Source organism: Stegostoma tigrinum, chromosome 19 (genome assembly GCF_030684315.1).
Source record: "Stegostoma tigrinum isolate sSteTig4 chromosome 19, sSteTig4.hap1, whole genome shotgun sequence".
NCBI classification, from domain to species: domain Eukaryota; kingdom Metazoa; phylum Chordata; class Chondrichthyes; order Orectolobiformes; family Stegostomatidae; genus Stegostoma; species Stegostoma tigrinum.
In genome coordinates, this window is record NC_081372.1 from 7,371,738 (window position 1) to 7,389,392 (window position 17,655).

The 17,655-nt window shown below is 40.8% G+C and overlaps 1 protein-coding gene across 5 annotated transcripts in view; it reads right to left on the reverse strand.

Moving 5' to 3' along the window:
• unm_sa1614 (un-named sa1614) overlaps window positions 1–17,655 on the reverse strand; it is a 259,073-nt gene continuing 241,418 nt past the window's right edge. For all 5 annotated transcript variants that reach the window (XM_059652726.1, XM_048550344.2, XM_048550345.2 and 2 more), the window contains 2 exons: window positions 11,365–11,487; window positions 1–1,745 (listed from right to left, as the gene is read on the reverse strand). In XM_059652726.1, the coding sequence (XP_059508709.1) occupies window positions 1,671–1,745; window positions 11,365–11,487 (198 nt within the window). In that variant the 3' untranslated portion in view covers window positions 1–1,670. The remainder of the gene's footprint in view (window positions 1,746–11,364; window positions 11,488–17,655) is intronic.

Below are 17,655 nucleotides of genomic sequence, written 5' to 3' on the forward strand. Positions count from 1 at the left end.
CTGTGTTCATCCAGCTTCACACTTTGCTATCTCGGATTCTCCAGCATCTGCAGTTCCCATTATGTATGATTATTTGACTGTTTGGTTTGTTTTATAACACTTTTACCACTAACAAACTTGTATCTTTTTATGAAGTCAAAATCTTTTAAGCCTGGAGGAAGGAGGAAGGCAATAAGAAGTCGCTATTAATGCTTGAGTCAAATTGATAGTAAGTTTGATTCGTCCACAATTGCATTTACAGGAGATGATTTTTGTGCAGTGTCTGCAATGTGTAGAGTCACCTTCATGATTGCTTTGTTCAAACTCTAGGTGGTGCTGATGCACTCCTTATTCTGTTGCTGAGATTTGTTCCAATTTCAAAATGAAAGCAATTCACGCTCCAAAAATGAAAATAAAATACTGTGGCTGCTGGAAATCTGAAGTAAAAAAAAGTGCCTGAAATCTGACATCATCTGTAAAGACAGAAATGGAGTCAAAATTTCGAGCTGATTATTCTTCTTGAGAACAGAAATGTCATATTTGGTTTGAATCATTAACTCTGCTTTGCTCTTCACAGATGCTGCCAGGCCCACTGAGTAATTCCAGCATTCTCTGTTTTATTTCACACTCCAAAGAGGTAGTTCACTTGTATAAAGTCATTCATTAAACATCTATGCAGGCATTCACAATTATAAGCTAAGATCAATCAACACAATCTATCCCTTCCTTCCTGGCATATATTTAGGAGTACGAATGGAATAGGAGAAATGTTTTTAATTTTGATCATGATTTAGATACTCTGAATTTCAGTCCTTACACATGAGCACATTTACTATATTGGTGAGCACAAATCTGAACTGAGTTTGATAGTCCAGAGACTACCATATTTTAAATAAAATAAAGGAATTAATTTTTTTATTAAAATGTTTTATCATGAACACTTAGCATTTTTAAATTATTACATGCCATTTTTAAAAATAAAAATACATAGACTCTTCCTTAAGTTTGTCACATGCTTCCTCCCCTGTCTATTGGGGGCTGTTTCCCGTCATGGATTGTCAGAATTGCTGGTTGCTCAAAAGAAATTCCGAAGTGGCAATAAAGAAAGCAGAAACTGGTATAAAAGAAGCTCCCTTATCCTCTTTAAATGATTGCCACCATCCAGTGTGGTCATGTGTTCACCTCTCCAAGCACAACTATTTCTAACAATAGGACTTTTCATATATAAAATATATATATATATATATATATATTTGGATAATTCATGAGAGTGGTTTTCGATGACCATTTAAATTTTTAAAACATTTATAACTGAATAATATCACTAGTTGGAAACTTTTTTTAAATACCAACATACATTAGCATTGTACAGTAAGGCATACACTCAGGGAAACATTAATTAAACAGCCACCTGCTTTAAAACAGCAATCTGGATCTTTCCTGAAGGTAAACCATGTATTCAGGTTTTACCGGACTGCCTAATGCACCAGTGTAACTTTTCCCCTCGGAAGAGCCACAGTATTAGAAGAACTGGTTCACTGTTCATGGTCATTAGAAACAAGTTTCAAACAATGACTACCTTTCAGTAAAATGGATAGACGCTTCAAACTCCAAGAAGTAAATGATACAGATGAAGTGAATCAGATTGGTCTTCCCTCACTTTAATTGCCCAGACTGATGGATAAGATCTGTTAGCTTGTTTGTAACTGGATAAAAGATGCTGGGAAAAGACCTTTTCTGTGAGGTTGCCCATCTATATAGCCATTCTGCCAGAAAGAAAACAAAAATGAACACTGTCATTTAAATCAAGTAAACGTTAAGAGGTGTTTCAGAACACTCTTTATTCCCATTATTGAATTAATGCAACGGAATATGCAAGATATGCTATTATTTCACAGAATTGAATTGAGCTAATTATAAGTTCTGAACATTGTATCAGCATAGCTCAGCACTCTGAGTCAGAATGTTGTGGGTTCAAAGTCCACCCCAAGAACCCTACAGATGGACTGTAGAATCACGCTTCGTGCCCTTAGCAAAGACCACAAGGAGATTAATAATGCCAGCAAAATAATTTAGATTGATAAAGAACTTACAAAGTTAGAGATGGGCATGTAGGCAGCAAGAACCTGGGCCAGTCTTTGAGCTGTTTTCACCAGAAAACCACAAAACCTATGAAACTGAAACCTTCAGAAAGCTCAGAGACTTCTATTCATACAAATATATGACATTCAGCCCTTCAATTCTGTTCCCCATTCAAGGAAATCATAGCTAATCTGATTTTAATCACAACTCTACATTCCTTCATACTCCCGAGAATTTTTATTCCTCAAGATTCCAATTATCTTTACCCAAAAAACATTTAAATATTCTGCATCCACTGCCTTTTCAGGATGGGAATTTCAAACATTTATAACCGAGAGAAAAAATGTTTTGTCTCTGTTTTAAGTACATACCCCTTTATTTTTAAATGCTGATCCCTAGTTTTAGATTCTCCCAACATTGACCCTGTCAAGTCCCTTCTGAATCTTATGTGTTTCAATTTAGTTGCCTCTGATTCTTCCAAAGGATTCCAGAGGATACAGCCCTACTCTACCTAGCCTTTCCTCATAATGCGATCTGCTTGTTCCAGGTATCAGTCTTCACTTATCTATAAGTATGGGTCCAGTTACCCTCATGAGCATCTATATCTCAAACACTTGCCTTCACCCCAGATATCAAGGATCAATTGACAGATGGAATTCAATTTAGATAAATGTGCATTTTGGTAAGACAAATCAGAGCAGGACTCATGCACTTAATGGTATGGTCCTGGGGAGAGTTGCTGAACAAAGAAACATTGGGGTTCATTGTTCCTTGAAAGTGGAGTCACAGGTAGACAGGGTAGTGAAGGTGGCGTTTGGTATGCTTGCCTTTATTAGTCAGTGCATTGAGTATAGGAGTTGAGAGATCATGTTGCAGCTGTACAGGACATTTGGAATACTACATTCAATTCTGGCCTCCGTGCTATAGGAAAGATGTTGTGAAACTTGAGGATTCAGAAAAGATTTACAAGGATGTTGCCAGGTTGGAGGGCTTGAGCTACGGGGAGAGGCTGAACAGGCTGGGGCTATTTTCCCTGGAGGTTCAGAGGCTGAGGGGTGACCTTATAGAGGTTTATAAAATCATGAGGGGCATGGATAGGGTAAATAGATAAGGTCATTTCACCACTGTAGGGGAGACCAGAACTAGAGGGCACAGGTTTAAGGAGAGAGGAGAAAGATTTAAAAGGGATCTAAGGGGCAGCATTTTCATGCAAAGAATAGTGCGTATATGGAATGAGCTGTCAGAGAAGGTGGAGGAGACTGGTATAATTACAATATGTAAAAGGCATCTGGATGTGTATACGAATCAGAAGCGTTTAGAGGGATATGGCCAAAATGCTGGCAAATGGGGCTAGATTAATAGAACATAGAACATAGAACATCACAGCACAGTACAGTACAGGCTCTTTGGCCCTCGATGTTGCGCCAGCCTGTGAAACCAATCTGAAGCCCATCTAACCTACACTATTCCATTATCATCCATATGTTTATCCAATGACCATTTAAATGCCCTTAAACTTGTTGAGTCTACTACTGTTGCAGGCAGGGCATTCCACGCTCTTACCTCTAACATCTGTCCTGTACCTATTACCCCTCATTTAAAGCTGTGTCCCCTCGTGCTAGCCATCACCATCCGAGGAAAAAGGCTCTCACTGTCCATCCTATCTAATCCTCTGATCATCTTGTATGTCTCTATTAAGTCACCTCTTAACCTTCTTCTATCTAACGAAAACAGCCTCAAGTCTCTCAGCCTTTCTTCATAAGACCTTCCCTCCATTCCAGGTAACATCCTGGTAAATCTCGCTTGCACCTTTTCCTAAGCTTCCACATTCCTATAATGCGGCGACCAGAACTGTACGCAATACTCCAAGTGTGGCTGCACCAGAGTTTTGTACAGCTGCAACATGGCTTCATGGCTCCGAAACTCAATCCCACTACCAACAAAACCTAACACGCCGTACGCATTCTTAACAACCCTATCAACCTAGGTGGCAACTTTCAGGGATCTATGCACATAGACACCAAGATCTCTCTGCTCATCCACACTACCAAGAATCTTACCATTAGCCCAGTATTCTGTATTGCTGTTGCTCCTTCCAAAGTGAATTACCTCACACTTTTCCGCATTAACCTTCAATTGCTATCTCTCAGCCCAGCTCTGCAGCTTATCTATGTCCCTCTGTAACCTGCAACATCCTTCCACACGATCCACAACTCCACTGACTTTAGTGCCATCCTCAAATTTACTAACCCATCCTTCTACACCCTCATCCAGCTTATTTATAAAAATAACAAACAGCAGTGGCCCCAAAACAGATCTTTGCAGTAAACCACTAGTAACTGAACTCCAGGATGAACATATCCCATCAACCACCACCCTCTTTCTTCTTACAGCTAGCCAATTTCTGATCCAAACCGCTAAATCACACTCATTCCCATGCCCCCATATTTTATGCAATAGCCTGCCGTGGGGCGCCTTATCAAACGCTTTACTGAAATCCACACGCACCATATCAACCACTTTACTCTCATCCACCTGTTTGGTCACCTTCTCCAAGAACTCAATAAGGTTTGTGAGGCACGACCTACCCTTTAAAAAGCCATGTTGACTATCCTTAATCAAATTATTCCTTTCCAGATGATTATAAATCCTATCTCTTATAATCCTCTCCAACACTTTACCCACAACTGAAGTGCTCACCTACCTCCAAATCTCATACCTGGCCTGGTTCATTACCCTGTACCAAATCCAATGTGGCCTCGCCTCTTGTTGTCCTATCTACATACTGTGTCAGGAAACTCTCCTGCACACATTGGACAAAAACTGACCCATCTATAGTACTCAAAATATAGCTTTTCCAGGCAATATTTGGAAAGTTAAAGGCCCCTATGACAACTACCCTGTTACGTTTGCTCCAATCCAGAATCATCTTTGCAATCCTTTCCTCTACATCTCTGGAACTTGTCGGAGGTCTGTAGAAAACTCCCAGCAGGGTGACCTCTCCTTTCCTGTTTCTAACCTCAGCCCAAAATACCTCAGTAGATGAGTCCTCATTAAAAGTCCTTTCTGCCACCGTAATATTTTCCTTCACTAAGAATACCACACCTCCCCCTCTTTTACCACCTTCACTGATCTTACTAAAACATCTAAACCCCAGAAGCTCCAACAACCATTCCTGTCCCTGCTCTATCCATGTCTTCAAAATGGCCACAGCATAGAAGTCTCAGGTACCAAGCCATGCTGCAATTCACCCACCTTATTCCGGATGGTCCTGGCGTTGAAGTAGACACACTTCAAACCACTTTCTTGCCTGCCGGTGCACTCCTGCGACCTTGAAACCTTATTCATGACCTCACTACTCTCAACCTCCTGTACACTGGAGCTACAATTCAGGTCCCATCCCCCTGCTGAATTAGTTTAAACCCTCCCGAAGAGCATTAGCAAATTTCCACCCCCCCCCCAGGATATTGGTACCCCTCTGGTTTAGGTGAAGGCCATCCCATTTGTAGAGGTCCCACCTACCCCAGAATGAGCCCCAATTATCCAGGTATCTGAATCCATACCTCCTGCACCATCCCTGTAGCCACGTGTTCAACTGCTCTCTCTCCCTATTTCTCACCTCACTAACATGTGGCATGGGTAACAAACCAGAAATAACTTGATGCTATCATCTGCAGAATTCCCAGCACCAAGGGTTTGCCAAGTGTAAGGGTAGGTGCTGACTACACACCAGGGAATCAACAAGGTGAATGAAATTGAACCGAAGTTGCTAGAGGTATGTTGTCACCATAGTGACTGACACCTACTTCCAAACTGAACTTCATTGTTTGGAGTTCTGGAGACATCCAAGTTCATGCCATCCATACCAGCTAGCTTTCACCATCAGCAAATGTATTACCCTCAAAGATGTTCTCGTCACTCTTATCTAACATAGCACTGACTGGGACACTGTGTTAGACCCTGGTGTTAGTAATGTCAGGCTTCAGCCAAGAAAACAGTAGCATTCCAAAAAGGATTGTCCTTGAATCAACACTCGCTGTTCACTGGCCCAGAAAGGGGCCACGAGTTCCTCATCATCTTTGATCAAGTTCTTTCAAACAACAAAACATGAATCCAGAGTCAGGAGTCAAATTGGGAGCATCTGAACATCAACATCTGGAACTCTGAACTCACTAAGCATGTGAAAATAAATCTGAGGAATATTGGCTGATTTGAGGTAGCTATTGAAACTAAGAGAACAACCCTCGTGAACTTTAAATAAGGTTTTAGTTCTCAGAGCTCCTAGAAAGAAGATTCTGTGACCACTTGGTCCTGTGCCAACCAGTATTGGTTAAAATTATGTAGCATGCTCCTGAGCATGTTTGCAACTACAGCAACTAATTATGAAGACTAATGGAATGCTTTCATTGATAAAAGAAATGAATGCAACAGGAAGCATGTTATGCCGCAGTTATTCAGAGCATTGGTGATACCATATCTTAAATACTGTATACACTGTTGGTCTCTTCATTTAAGGAAGGATGTAAATACATTGGAGATGGGTGACATGGTGGCACAGTGGTTCATACTGCTGCTTCACAGCACTAGGGACTAAGTTTGATTCCATCCTTGGGTGACTGTCTATGTGGTATTTCATGTTCTTCCAGTGTCTGCATGGGCTTCTGCCAGGTGCACTGGTTTCTTCCCACAGTCCAAAGATGTGCAGGTTAGGTGGATTGGCCATGGTAAATGAGGGGTTATGGGGATAGTTTGGGATGGCTGTGTGTCTGGGTGGGATACTGTTGGAGAGTTGGTGTGGACTCAATGGACCAAACGTCCTCTGTCTGCACTGTAGGGATTCTGCGGTTCAAATGAATTTTATGACATTGACATGAGCAAATTTTGGATAGACTGGGCTTGTTTCCACTAGAGTTTAGAAGATTGTGATGTGATTTAATTGAGGTGTATAAGATCCTGAATGGTCTTGGCCAGGTGGATAAGGAGTGAGCTCAGAATTAAGAGTCACTGTTTTGATATTGGGAGTAGTCCTTTAAAGTTGAGATGAGGGGAAAACATTTTCTCCAGAGAGAGATGTGTCTTTGGAACTCTGCCACAAAAGTCAGTGCAGGCAGGGTCATTAAATATTTTTGAGGCACAGGTAGATTGACTCTTGTTAGGCAAGGAAATCAAAAGTTATCAGGAGTTGGTGAGATTATGGAATTCAGAACACAAACATATCAGCCGAAGTCTTATCAAATGGCCGAGCAGGCTTGAAGGGCCAAATGGGTTATGTCTGCTCCTAAGTTGAATGCTTAACTTTAACAATTCCTGACACACCTCCATGTTAAGAACAGTGGGGAAGGTATTTAGTCAAGCTGCTCCGACCATACATCTACCCAGAGTCTCAGTGCAGCTTCAGAGCTGGCAGATTAGCAGCTGACAAGATTTCCTTACTTTGGCAGTTACAGAAGTAAAAGGGAAAGTTGCTACAGTCTTACAAGGCTATAGGGCTGCTCTCTGATTAGAGAGATGTGACTAGTGGTGGCTTAACCTGAGCGTCACCATGTCTCAAGCAAGGAGAAAGGTTGAGGAAAGTCCTTCATGGTAACGTCTGCCAGTGGAGGAGCTGAACCCATAGTGTCTGAATTACTAATCTGCCAACTTTGCTAACTGACCTCCATACAGCAGGAATACTTTGAACAGTAACAAAAACAAAGTTGCTGGAAAAACTCAGCAGGTCTAGCAGCATCTGTGAAGGAAAAAAACAGAGATAACGTTTCAGGTCACGAACAGTTCTGAGGGAGGGTCACTGGACACAAAACATTTATTGTTTTTTCCTTCACTGATGTTGCCTGACCTGCTGAGTTTTTCTGGCAACTTTGTTTTTGTTCCTGATTCACAGCATCTACAGTTCTTTCAGTTTTTATACCTTGAACAGCATAAACCATTTCACTTTTCCTTCATAAATCTCTCCAAGGCTTTTGAACTTGCTAACACAGATAGGGTCTTTTAGCTGCTGTAGAAAATAGGCTGATCATTGGAGTCCTAGGACTAATTTCTATTTTTCACCTATCATGTCAAAGTTGAGAAGTCAAGTGTGAACCAACAGCAAACTAGCCCAAAAATGCAAACGTTCGTTGCACCAGACTTGTGTTCTCAGAAACATAAGCAAGCCAAGAAAAGTGGCTGAGCCGTTTCCACCTCTGTTGACTCAGACAGTACCGGCCATCTGGCAAGACAGACTATCAAAGAAGAATACACAACAGCGTGTCGGGATCCTCTGAATATTTGCTTTTGTGCTGAGCAGTGTTTGGTAGGCTGTACCATGTGCGCCGAATGAATTATAGATACATCCCGAATGCTATGTTCTACTGATGGAAAAGGAACAAGTCACTTGCATCTGCAATATAAGGAAATCTGTAATCAAAACTTCAACTGACTCAGGATCAGAGTTGATGAATGAGAAGTCATTGTTGCTGACTGGAGTGACTGAAGACAAATTGTTAAGATACGCATGGAAAATGGGGAGGTCTAAAGAAAGGTCCAGATGATGGAAAAACGAGTACATAACATGAAAAAAAAAATCAGTCAGCCTTGGGCCACCCTATTCATCTGTGCCAGCTGCAGAAGGGACTGCTACTCACATAGCAGCCTCTACAGACACAATGAGTGTTCAATTTTTTTTTGAGGAGGTGGAAGAAAAGATGTTCAGGGTAACAAACATGTAGTAGTATACTTGGATTTCCAGAAGGCATTTGATACAGTGCTTCGCAACAGACTTGTCAGAAAAACTAAGTTATGTATAAAAGGGACAGTGGCAATGTGAATACAAAATTGGCAGAACAATAGAAAACAAAGAGTAATGGTCAGTGGATATTTCTTGGGCTGGAGGAAAATTCATAGCTTCCCTGGAGGTCAGTGTTGGGATCCTTGCTTTTCTTGATTTATATTAATGACGTGGATCTTGCTGTGCTGAGGACAATTTCCAAATTTGCAGATAATGCTAAACTTCAAAAGAATTGTAAACGGTGAGGACGATACTGTGGACCTCCTAAAGGACATAGGCAAGTTGGCGGAATGGGCAGATTGAAAGCTGATGAGGTTCAATGCAGAGAAATGTGAGGTGATGCACTTTGTAGGAAGAACGCTGAAAAATAATACAAACTAGGGAGCACAATTTTAAAGGGTTAGCTGGAGCAGAGGGACCTGAGGTATACATGCACAGATCATTGTATGGTGTACAACAGATGGAGAGAGTGCAGTAAATAAAGCATACAGTATTCTTGGCTTTATTAATGGGGGCATAGAATGGGAAAACAAAGAGGTAATGTTGAACTTGTACAAGGCACTTGTTAGACCTCAGTTGGAGTATTGCACTCTTATGGAAGCCATATCATAGAAGGTGGGAACAGTGCAGAAGCAATTTACTAAAATGGTTCCAATTGTGAGAAATTTTAGCTGTGAGGATATCTTGGAGAAGCAGAACTATTCTCGCTGGACAGAAGGCTAAGAGGAGATCTGCCTCAGGTTTTCAAAATTATCAATGGGCTGAATAGATGGGGTGAGCTGTTTTCACTTGTGAGATAAACAAAAACAAAGGGCACAGATTTAAAGAAGGGTCCAGTCCTGAAACATCAGCTTTCCTGCTCTTCTGATACTGCCTAGCTTGCTGTGGTCATCCAACTCCACACCAGGTTATCTCAGACTCCAGCATCGGCAGTTCCTACTATCTTCACAGAATTAAAGTGACGTGCAAATGCAGCAAGGGTGATGTGAGAAAAAAAAACATTTTCACATGGTGAGTAGTTGAGAGATGCAAAGCACTGCCTGGAAAAGTGATGGAGGCAAGTTCAGTTGCGGCATTGAAGAGGGTATTGGACAGTATATGTGTGCAGAGACATGGGAAAACGGCAGGAGACTGGCACTGGATAATAGACGCAGACGGGATAACAGCTGGTGCAAACACGATGGGCCAAATGGTTCCTTCTGCACTGTAATAATTCTGTGACTATGTGAATACAGAAGTGACATATACTTTGAGGCAGTCTACCATGTCTTGAGAAAGATGAATATGTTTATTGGCGTGTTTACAGTATTTCCATATTGCACAATCATATTGTCAGAATTCCCCAAAATCTGTTATTTGGTAATAATTCATCTCTTGAAACATTTCATAAGCATCAGTGAAAGGAATGAACATTTAATCTTTGTTTAGAGGCACTGGTTGAGAGGAACTTTGTTCAAAACACTAAAAAAATTGTCTGTTTTTTTTTAATGAACATGGGAATGCTCATTTTCATCTCAATTGGCAAAGCCTCAGTAAAAAACAAAGCATGATTCTTCTGGCACTGCAATCTTCATAATGATGTATTTTACTATCAACGTCTCCACAATCTGTAATTTAGGGTAAGTATGAACTGAACCATGCCTACGTATCTATGATAGTAAAGTTAAATTCATGTCCTGCATGTTTCCTTCATTGGTCACATCAGTACAATTCCAAGAAATTACAGCAAGATGAAGTACACTGGAGTATCGAACATGCATTTATTTTGTTAAGTTGAAGCCTGTTTTCCAGCTCAGCTCTCCACTTTTCAAAAGAATTCTACTCTTATCATGACCTTGAGCATACTTAGTTCTATATTACCAAGTCATACTTGTGCCTGGGAATGAACAGAAGACAAATTTTCAGAATATAGAGGATTGTTCTATTGATACTTGGTTCAAACAAAGACTGGGTTTCCATTCACATGCATCTTAGATTCCTCTGATACCCATTAGCACTTATATGATAATGTTTAATGTGGGTCACTGAACTAGTCCTGTGGATATCCCAAATGCCAGCTCTGAGATCATGAACTTCTTCAGTAATGTGTTTAAATAATAGATGTCTCATTAATATGCATCCAAAACAAAGATGATTTAAACCAGAGCTGATGTTAAGAAATTACCCAGTTGGGATTTCAGCTGAATTTCTGGCTTCTGCATTGCACAACAAAGAGGTTGAGAAAGGTGTTATTATTCATTTCGAAGATAAGGGAAACAAAGAAAAAACACCAGCACCAAACAGGTCAAGGTTGAAGAACGAGCACACAGCTGGTTGGACAGCATCTGAGGAGCAGGAGAGTCAACGTTCCGGGCCGAAGCCCTTTGTCATTCCTAAATGTTGATCTTCCTGCACCTCAGATACTGTCTGACCGGCTGTGCTTTCCAGCTCCATATTTATTGACTCTAGCTTCCAGCACCTGTAGTTTTTCCTGTCTCCAAGGTTGAAGAATGCTTCCATATTGCTGTACAATCATGTGACGTTAGATAGATACATACCCACCACTCCTGATCTTCCTCTCCGGTAACTACTATCATCTCTCCCTCTTTGAATGTAAGCTCATCAGCATGGTCTGCTGTGCAGTTGTAAATGGCTCTTCCTCTACGAACTTTGGGTTTTGCCTGTAAAACAAATTGTTACACAGGGCCAGAATTTAATTAACCAGTTCTCTTCTTTAGCTATATTATCTTTCTACCAACTGCATTAAAATGATAAGACCATGACAAATAGGATCAGGAGTAGCCCAATTGGCCCCTCAAGCCTGTTCCACCATTCCTCTCGTCCATTTTCCTGAAAGCCTTGATTCCCTGACTGATCAAAAATCTGTCTGTCTCAGCCCTTACTATACGCAAGGACTCTGTCCCCACAGTTCTCTGTGGCATGGAGTCCTAAAGGCTCTCAACCCTCAGAGAATTGTCTTCCTTCTTCAGGTGGAATGTACAGCATTTCAGGCAGATCCTGAATTAAGAATAGCTGGAGTGACTGTTTCACACAAGTCCAGCTGATAAAAGTGGAAGCATTGACTTAAATTTTTTTTTAAAAAATCCCACTTTCTCGCCAGTTTTTAAACTGACAGGAGGGATTAAAATCCAAACATATGGTGCAATCTTATATATGACTAAGTGATGTAAACTATGGTGAAATCTGTGGCAGAATTGGGGGGTAAGATGTCTGGTGAGGCCTATCTAGATGTCAGGTGCTTCTCTTTCCAACTTGTAAGTATTTGCTGAGCTATCTGGCAAGTTTCTCATTAGGCAGTACTGAGCTGCTAGTTAAGGGGAATTATTGCTTGATTAACAGCCCAACATGCCTCAGTGATATTCAGATTATCTTATCAAATGAGAAACAAGCTAGATGTAAAGAAAATAAAACATCAAAATCAGCAGATACCTGGAGAACTGAGCTTGCTACTTGTTCCAATGGACCCCTGAGTTGCTTAATCTCAAACACTTTCCTTTCTCTTCTCATAACTGTAATGTTCATTTGGGCCAGAAAGTGAGGGCAAGCAAGAAATTATGAAAATAAATATAATGTTTCAATTTATTGCAAGGCCATTGAATACAAAAATAGAGGGGTTATTTTCAGTTATACAGAGCACTGATGAGCCTACATCTAGAGCACTGTGTTTGATATTGTTCTCCCTATTTAAGGAAGAATGTAATACACTGTAGGCCATTCAGGTAAGGCTTACTAGACTAATACAAGGAATGGGAGGGCTGTCCTATAAGAAAAGGCTGAGCAGATTGGGCTTGAGTCCACTGAAGTTTAGAAGAGTAAGAGATGACTTGATTGAAATATGTAAGATCTTGAAGGGACTTGTCAGGTGGTTGTAGAGAGAATGCTACCTCTGATAAGTAAATCGAGAGCCACATGTCAATCTTTAAAAATAAGGGGTCACTCATTTCGGACAGAGGTAAGGAGAAGCCTTTTCTCCCAGAGGGTTGAGACCTTTTGGAACTGATTTCCTGAAAAGGCACAGGAAACAGATTTCTTGAATATTTTTATGGCAGAAGTGGATAGATTTTTTTACAAAGGATGCAAAGTAATCAAGGATAGGCAGGAATCTAGTGTTGAGGTTAAAACCGGATTATCTATGAGCTTATTGAATAGTGAAGCTGCTGCATTTGTTGTACAGGGTAGTAATTCTGAAAGAGATAAGGCATAAAGCTCCACTCAATGGTCTCATTTATTCTTAGGGAGAATCAGGAGTCCACCTTGAAATCCTGATGGGGTAAGTTGTGCCATCCATGTCCAATGGCCAGGGTAATGTACCTATTGCGGTCGTAGAATAAACTACATCTAGTATCATAATATTATATAATACACTAATACAAGTGCCTGTTCTTGTTAAGACTCACGAGTGGTTCATGCCCTATACACACATTGTAGAAAGGAGGATTGGTGACAGCATTCTACACAATCATTAGAGGGAGTGGTTGATTCTGTAAAACATGGAAGAGCGGATCATGAGAATGGGGAGGATACCTTCAGTGGGAATCCCCAGGCCTGCAGGGAGCCACCAGCTTTATTGGGCAGTTTTCCCAGCTGGTGAGATGTCCATCTGCCAATGGGGAAAAAACAGCTGTGGTGAGAAGAGGACTAGTAAAGTAACCACTTAACAACCTCATCTGGGATAAGGATGGACAGGTTTCCAGACATCAGTCCCCTCCACTATTAAAATACCATGTCAGGGCAGGGTTGGGGAAAATATATTTCTGGACATAGTAATCCTCATGTTTGTTCTACAAGATTTTCTAACTAAATCTCCTAAATCTCAAACTAGAAGAAGCATTGTCTTGGCCTAAGACATTTATAGAACATCTTAGCTATGGCACAGCTTCTCACTCCGATTTCTACACAGAAAATAACTATCCTATTACCACAGACCAAATGTATACTTTCATTTCATTACAGGAAATCTGAAAATTCAAGCTGGCCTCCGGTGAAACACAGATTTTACTGATCTTGGTTAACCTTGAACAACTTTTCCTTGAACATATCTCACTTTCTCAAATCAAATGTGTGGTGAGGGGCACCCGCATAGGTTCCAGCTACACCTGTCTCCTTATGGGCTATGTGGAACGTTCTTTGTTCCTGTCCTACTCAGGCTTCCACCCATAACCCTTCCTCAGTTACTTTGACAATGTCATCAGTGCTGTGTTATTATCTCTATTGGAATTGAAAAAAATTCATTAGTTTTGCTCCCAATTCCCTTCCTTCTCTCACCTTCACCTGGTCCATCTCTGAACTCTTCCGTTCCCTTCCCTGACTTTACTGTTTCCATTTCTAGGGATACGCTGTCTACCAATACATACTACAAAACCCACCATACCCCACAGTTAGCTTGACTACACCTCCTCACATCTCCTTCCTGCAAGGATTCCTATCTGTTCCCCCAGTCTCTTCATCTACGTCATGTTCTAATGATGCCACCTTCCACAGGAGCACCTTTGATAATATCTTCTTTCTTCTTTAACTGAGCATTCCCTCCACTCTGGTTGATAGAGATGCCAACAGTGTCTGACACATCTCCCACACTTCTGCCCTAACCCTTTTCCATCCACGTGAGAATAATAATAGGGTTACCCTTGTCCTCACTTTCTACCCCACCAGTCTCTAAATTTCGAGTTTTTGGCCACCTCCAGCAGGGTACCACCACCACACATTTTCCCCTCCCTTCCACAGGTTCACTCCTTAATCATTGAATCACAGACCCCAACAGTGTCCACACTGACCCTCAGAACAGTATCACATCCAGATCTAGCTCCCTCACCCTATCCACACAACCCCACATTTACTGTGGCTAATCCATCTATCCCACATATCCCTAGACATTATGGGGTAATTTAGTATGGTCAATCACTCCTAACACTTCCTCATCCTCTCTAGCCCAACAACCATCATAATACCTTCCCATTCAATCAAGTAGATGTAACTCTTGCTCATTTACCTTTTCCCTCCTCACTGTTCCAAGGCCCCAGTATTCTTCTGGGTAAAGCAGTGCTTTGTTTGTACTTCTTTTAACCTAGTTTATTGCATTTATAGCTGATAATGCAGACTCCTTTACATTGGCAATTCCAAACACAGACTAGGTAACTGCTTTGTCAAAGGAATAATTGTGATCACCCAGGTGCTTTCCATGTTAATAAACTTGTTCCCATGCTATAATTTCCATCCTCGACCAAAGTTCAATGAAGGTTAATGCAAGCTCACGAAACATCACTTCATATTGATTTATGCACCTTACAGCCTTTAGAATTCAATATTCAGAGCATGACCTCTGTACTCTGTTTTTCCTTCTGCTCCTCCCCCCACCCCAGCTGTGTCTTGTCTGTGTCTTATTGATTTTTCTGTTAGCAGAATGGTGCTATTTTCTTCTTTTCACACACATTTTAATCTCTATTTCTCCTTTACCCCCGTTAATGCTGCTTTTGTCTTTTGCTCCAGGTACCCGAACAATCTGTTGCATTTGTTTCTCCGCTCCCCCTCTGTTAATGGCACAGAAAACACAATTTTCCAGCCTCTTGAGTCTGAAGAAGAGTCATATTAGATTTGAAACTTTAAATCTGTTTCTGTCTCCATAGATGCTATCAGACTTCTTCTTTGCTTTCATTTCAGATTTCTAGTATCCGCAGTAGTTTGCTTTTATGTGAGGGGTGTGCAACTGAACTTAATTTCTCCGGGCTAGGTAATGAAAAAAAATAAATCTTTTCATTTACTTAGCCAGTATGAATTGCCATTGTATGGACAATGTGACAATGACAGAATCAAAGATGACAGTGACTCTGACCCCTCACACCATTGGCATTCTGCAGCTATGTCCATGAGATGCTACGGGAATCAACAGCTTGAAAGGCAAATACTGAAATGAACAACTACCTTGAAAAAGATTAATTCAGATTTCATATTTGCCTCCTGATCCTAACATAGTTAACATGAACAATTTTATGCTGTGTATGTTATACAAAGAATTAAAATGCATGACTGCCAATTACTTTTCTTTTGCATAAAGTATTTCAAACCACTCACAGCTTTGACTCTGGAGGTAGTTTTCTAATTTGGGATACATTAGATGAGGCTATGAATCTGTGAAACAAACAGTTTATCCTGACAAAGTGCCAAAAATCTGAATCTCTTACAGCCACATTTGGCTTTCTCACAGGAAATTGAGGATGTTATCCTTTTATCATGTTAATTGTGGTTCTGGAAATATAACTGGAGTTGTCGTCATCCCAGGCTCTGCTACTGCAAACAGCTGTCAAAACTTGATATGACCATCTCAGCTATTCAGAATAGATCTTGGCTGGACGGAAATTTTCTTTAGGACCCGCATTTTTTTTCTGTTAACAGTTGAGTTATTTTGGCCTGTTCGCTTAAAATATAAAAGTTTGCATTTTTCACTGTTTTCATCTGAAAACAATTTAAACCTGGACTCTGTCAGTCAGAATGGTTGTTTAAAATGATATTCTTTCCCCCTTATCTCTTACTGATATTTGTATTTCTGTAGGTGCTGATAGTTTTCCATGCCTTTCCCAGGTATGTAATCAAACTGTCTTTGTTTAAGCGCACACATTATCCTGACACACAGTGCCTCTTTAAAGAAAACCATTATGAGAAAATATTGATACTTGCCTTTTAGTTTTCTTAGAGAGAATTTTGACAAAAAAGTGGTTTTAAGTGGAGACTGCTGGAAATTAGGATAAACTCTTATCATTGGAGTTGACTGAACATTACTCTTGCATTCTGGAAAATTAGCTACACCGCCAATTTTCAGGTTTCAAGATTCAAATTCAGATCAGAGGGCTAGATTTTCACTTCGCTTTTGATTCCAGAATCTGCCATTGTGGGCTACTCACTGGAATTTTGACTGGGTCAGTCCCTTAATTGACATACGACCAGTTTCCCTGTTCTCGGCTCTTGAAGAGAGAGGGACAATCAGAGGCCTCCAGACTCAGGAGGTGCGATTTGGCATTGGAGCAGCACTCCATCTAAATGACGGTTTTTGGCTTCAACCACACTCAGGTAGCACATACACTAGTTTGCCATTGGGTGCCTATCTCCAGGAAGTGAACTACCTCTTGTTGTGCTAGGAAACTGGATATTGATTGGAAAATCACTGTTGATCTCCTTTAACTATCATTGACAGGTTCTTGATGAGAATTTCCAGACCCTGAGTCTGTTGCACTTTAAACAGCCAGAATTAGGAATGTTTCTAGAAAATGGTATCTGTATACTGACTGGTACTGATATTTTTGGACTCAGTTCCTTTCCACATCAGGATCTGAAAACTCCGCCCAGAATCACAACTCTAGACAAAGGTTTTGGGAATAGTTTAAACTTTTCTAGTTCAATGGTAACTAAGCAGAGCGCCTTCTACAAAACCTGTCGGAATCTTGTTCCTTTAAAATCAACAAATAAAAGGAACATGGAGTTCAAGCTGCTCTGTACCTCGTTAAGTGGTGTCCCCTTTCCTGACCAGATCACATTCTGCCTTCCGAGCCCAGTAAACACATCCAATGATGATTGCTGTTGTAAAACAATCAGGCTCAAACTTCAATTCTACTCCCCTGGTTGTTCTTTCCCTCCGTTATTCTGGTCAGATACAATTCTTGGAGGTTCCTTCAGGAGATTTAGCAAAACTCATTTACTATGGGTCAACATTGAGTAATGTTGGATGGTTTTGGACGGCGAATGGTTTTGATCTTCCCATCAAGGAGACCAAATCCGATGGGCACTTCAGACTGCCAGGACAAGAACAGCAGGCGGAGGATAAAAGGAGTTTAGAAATC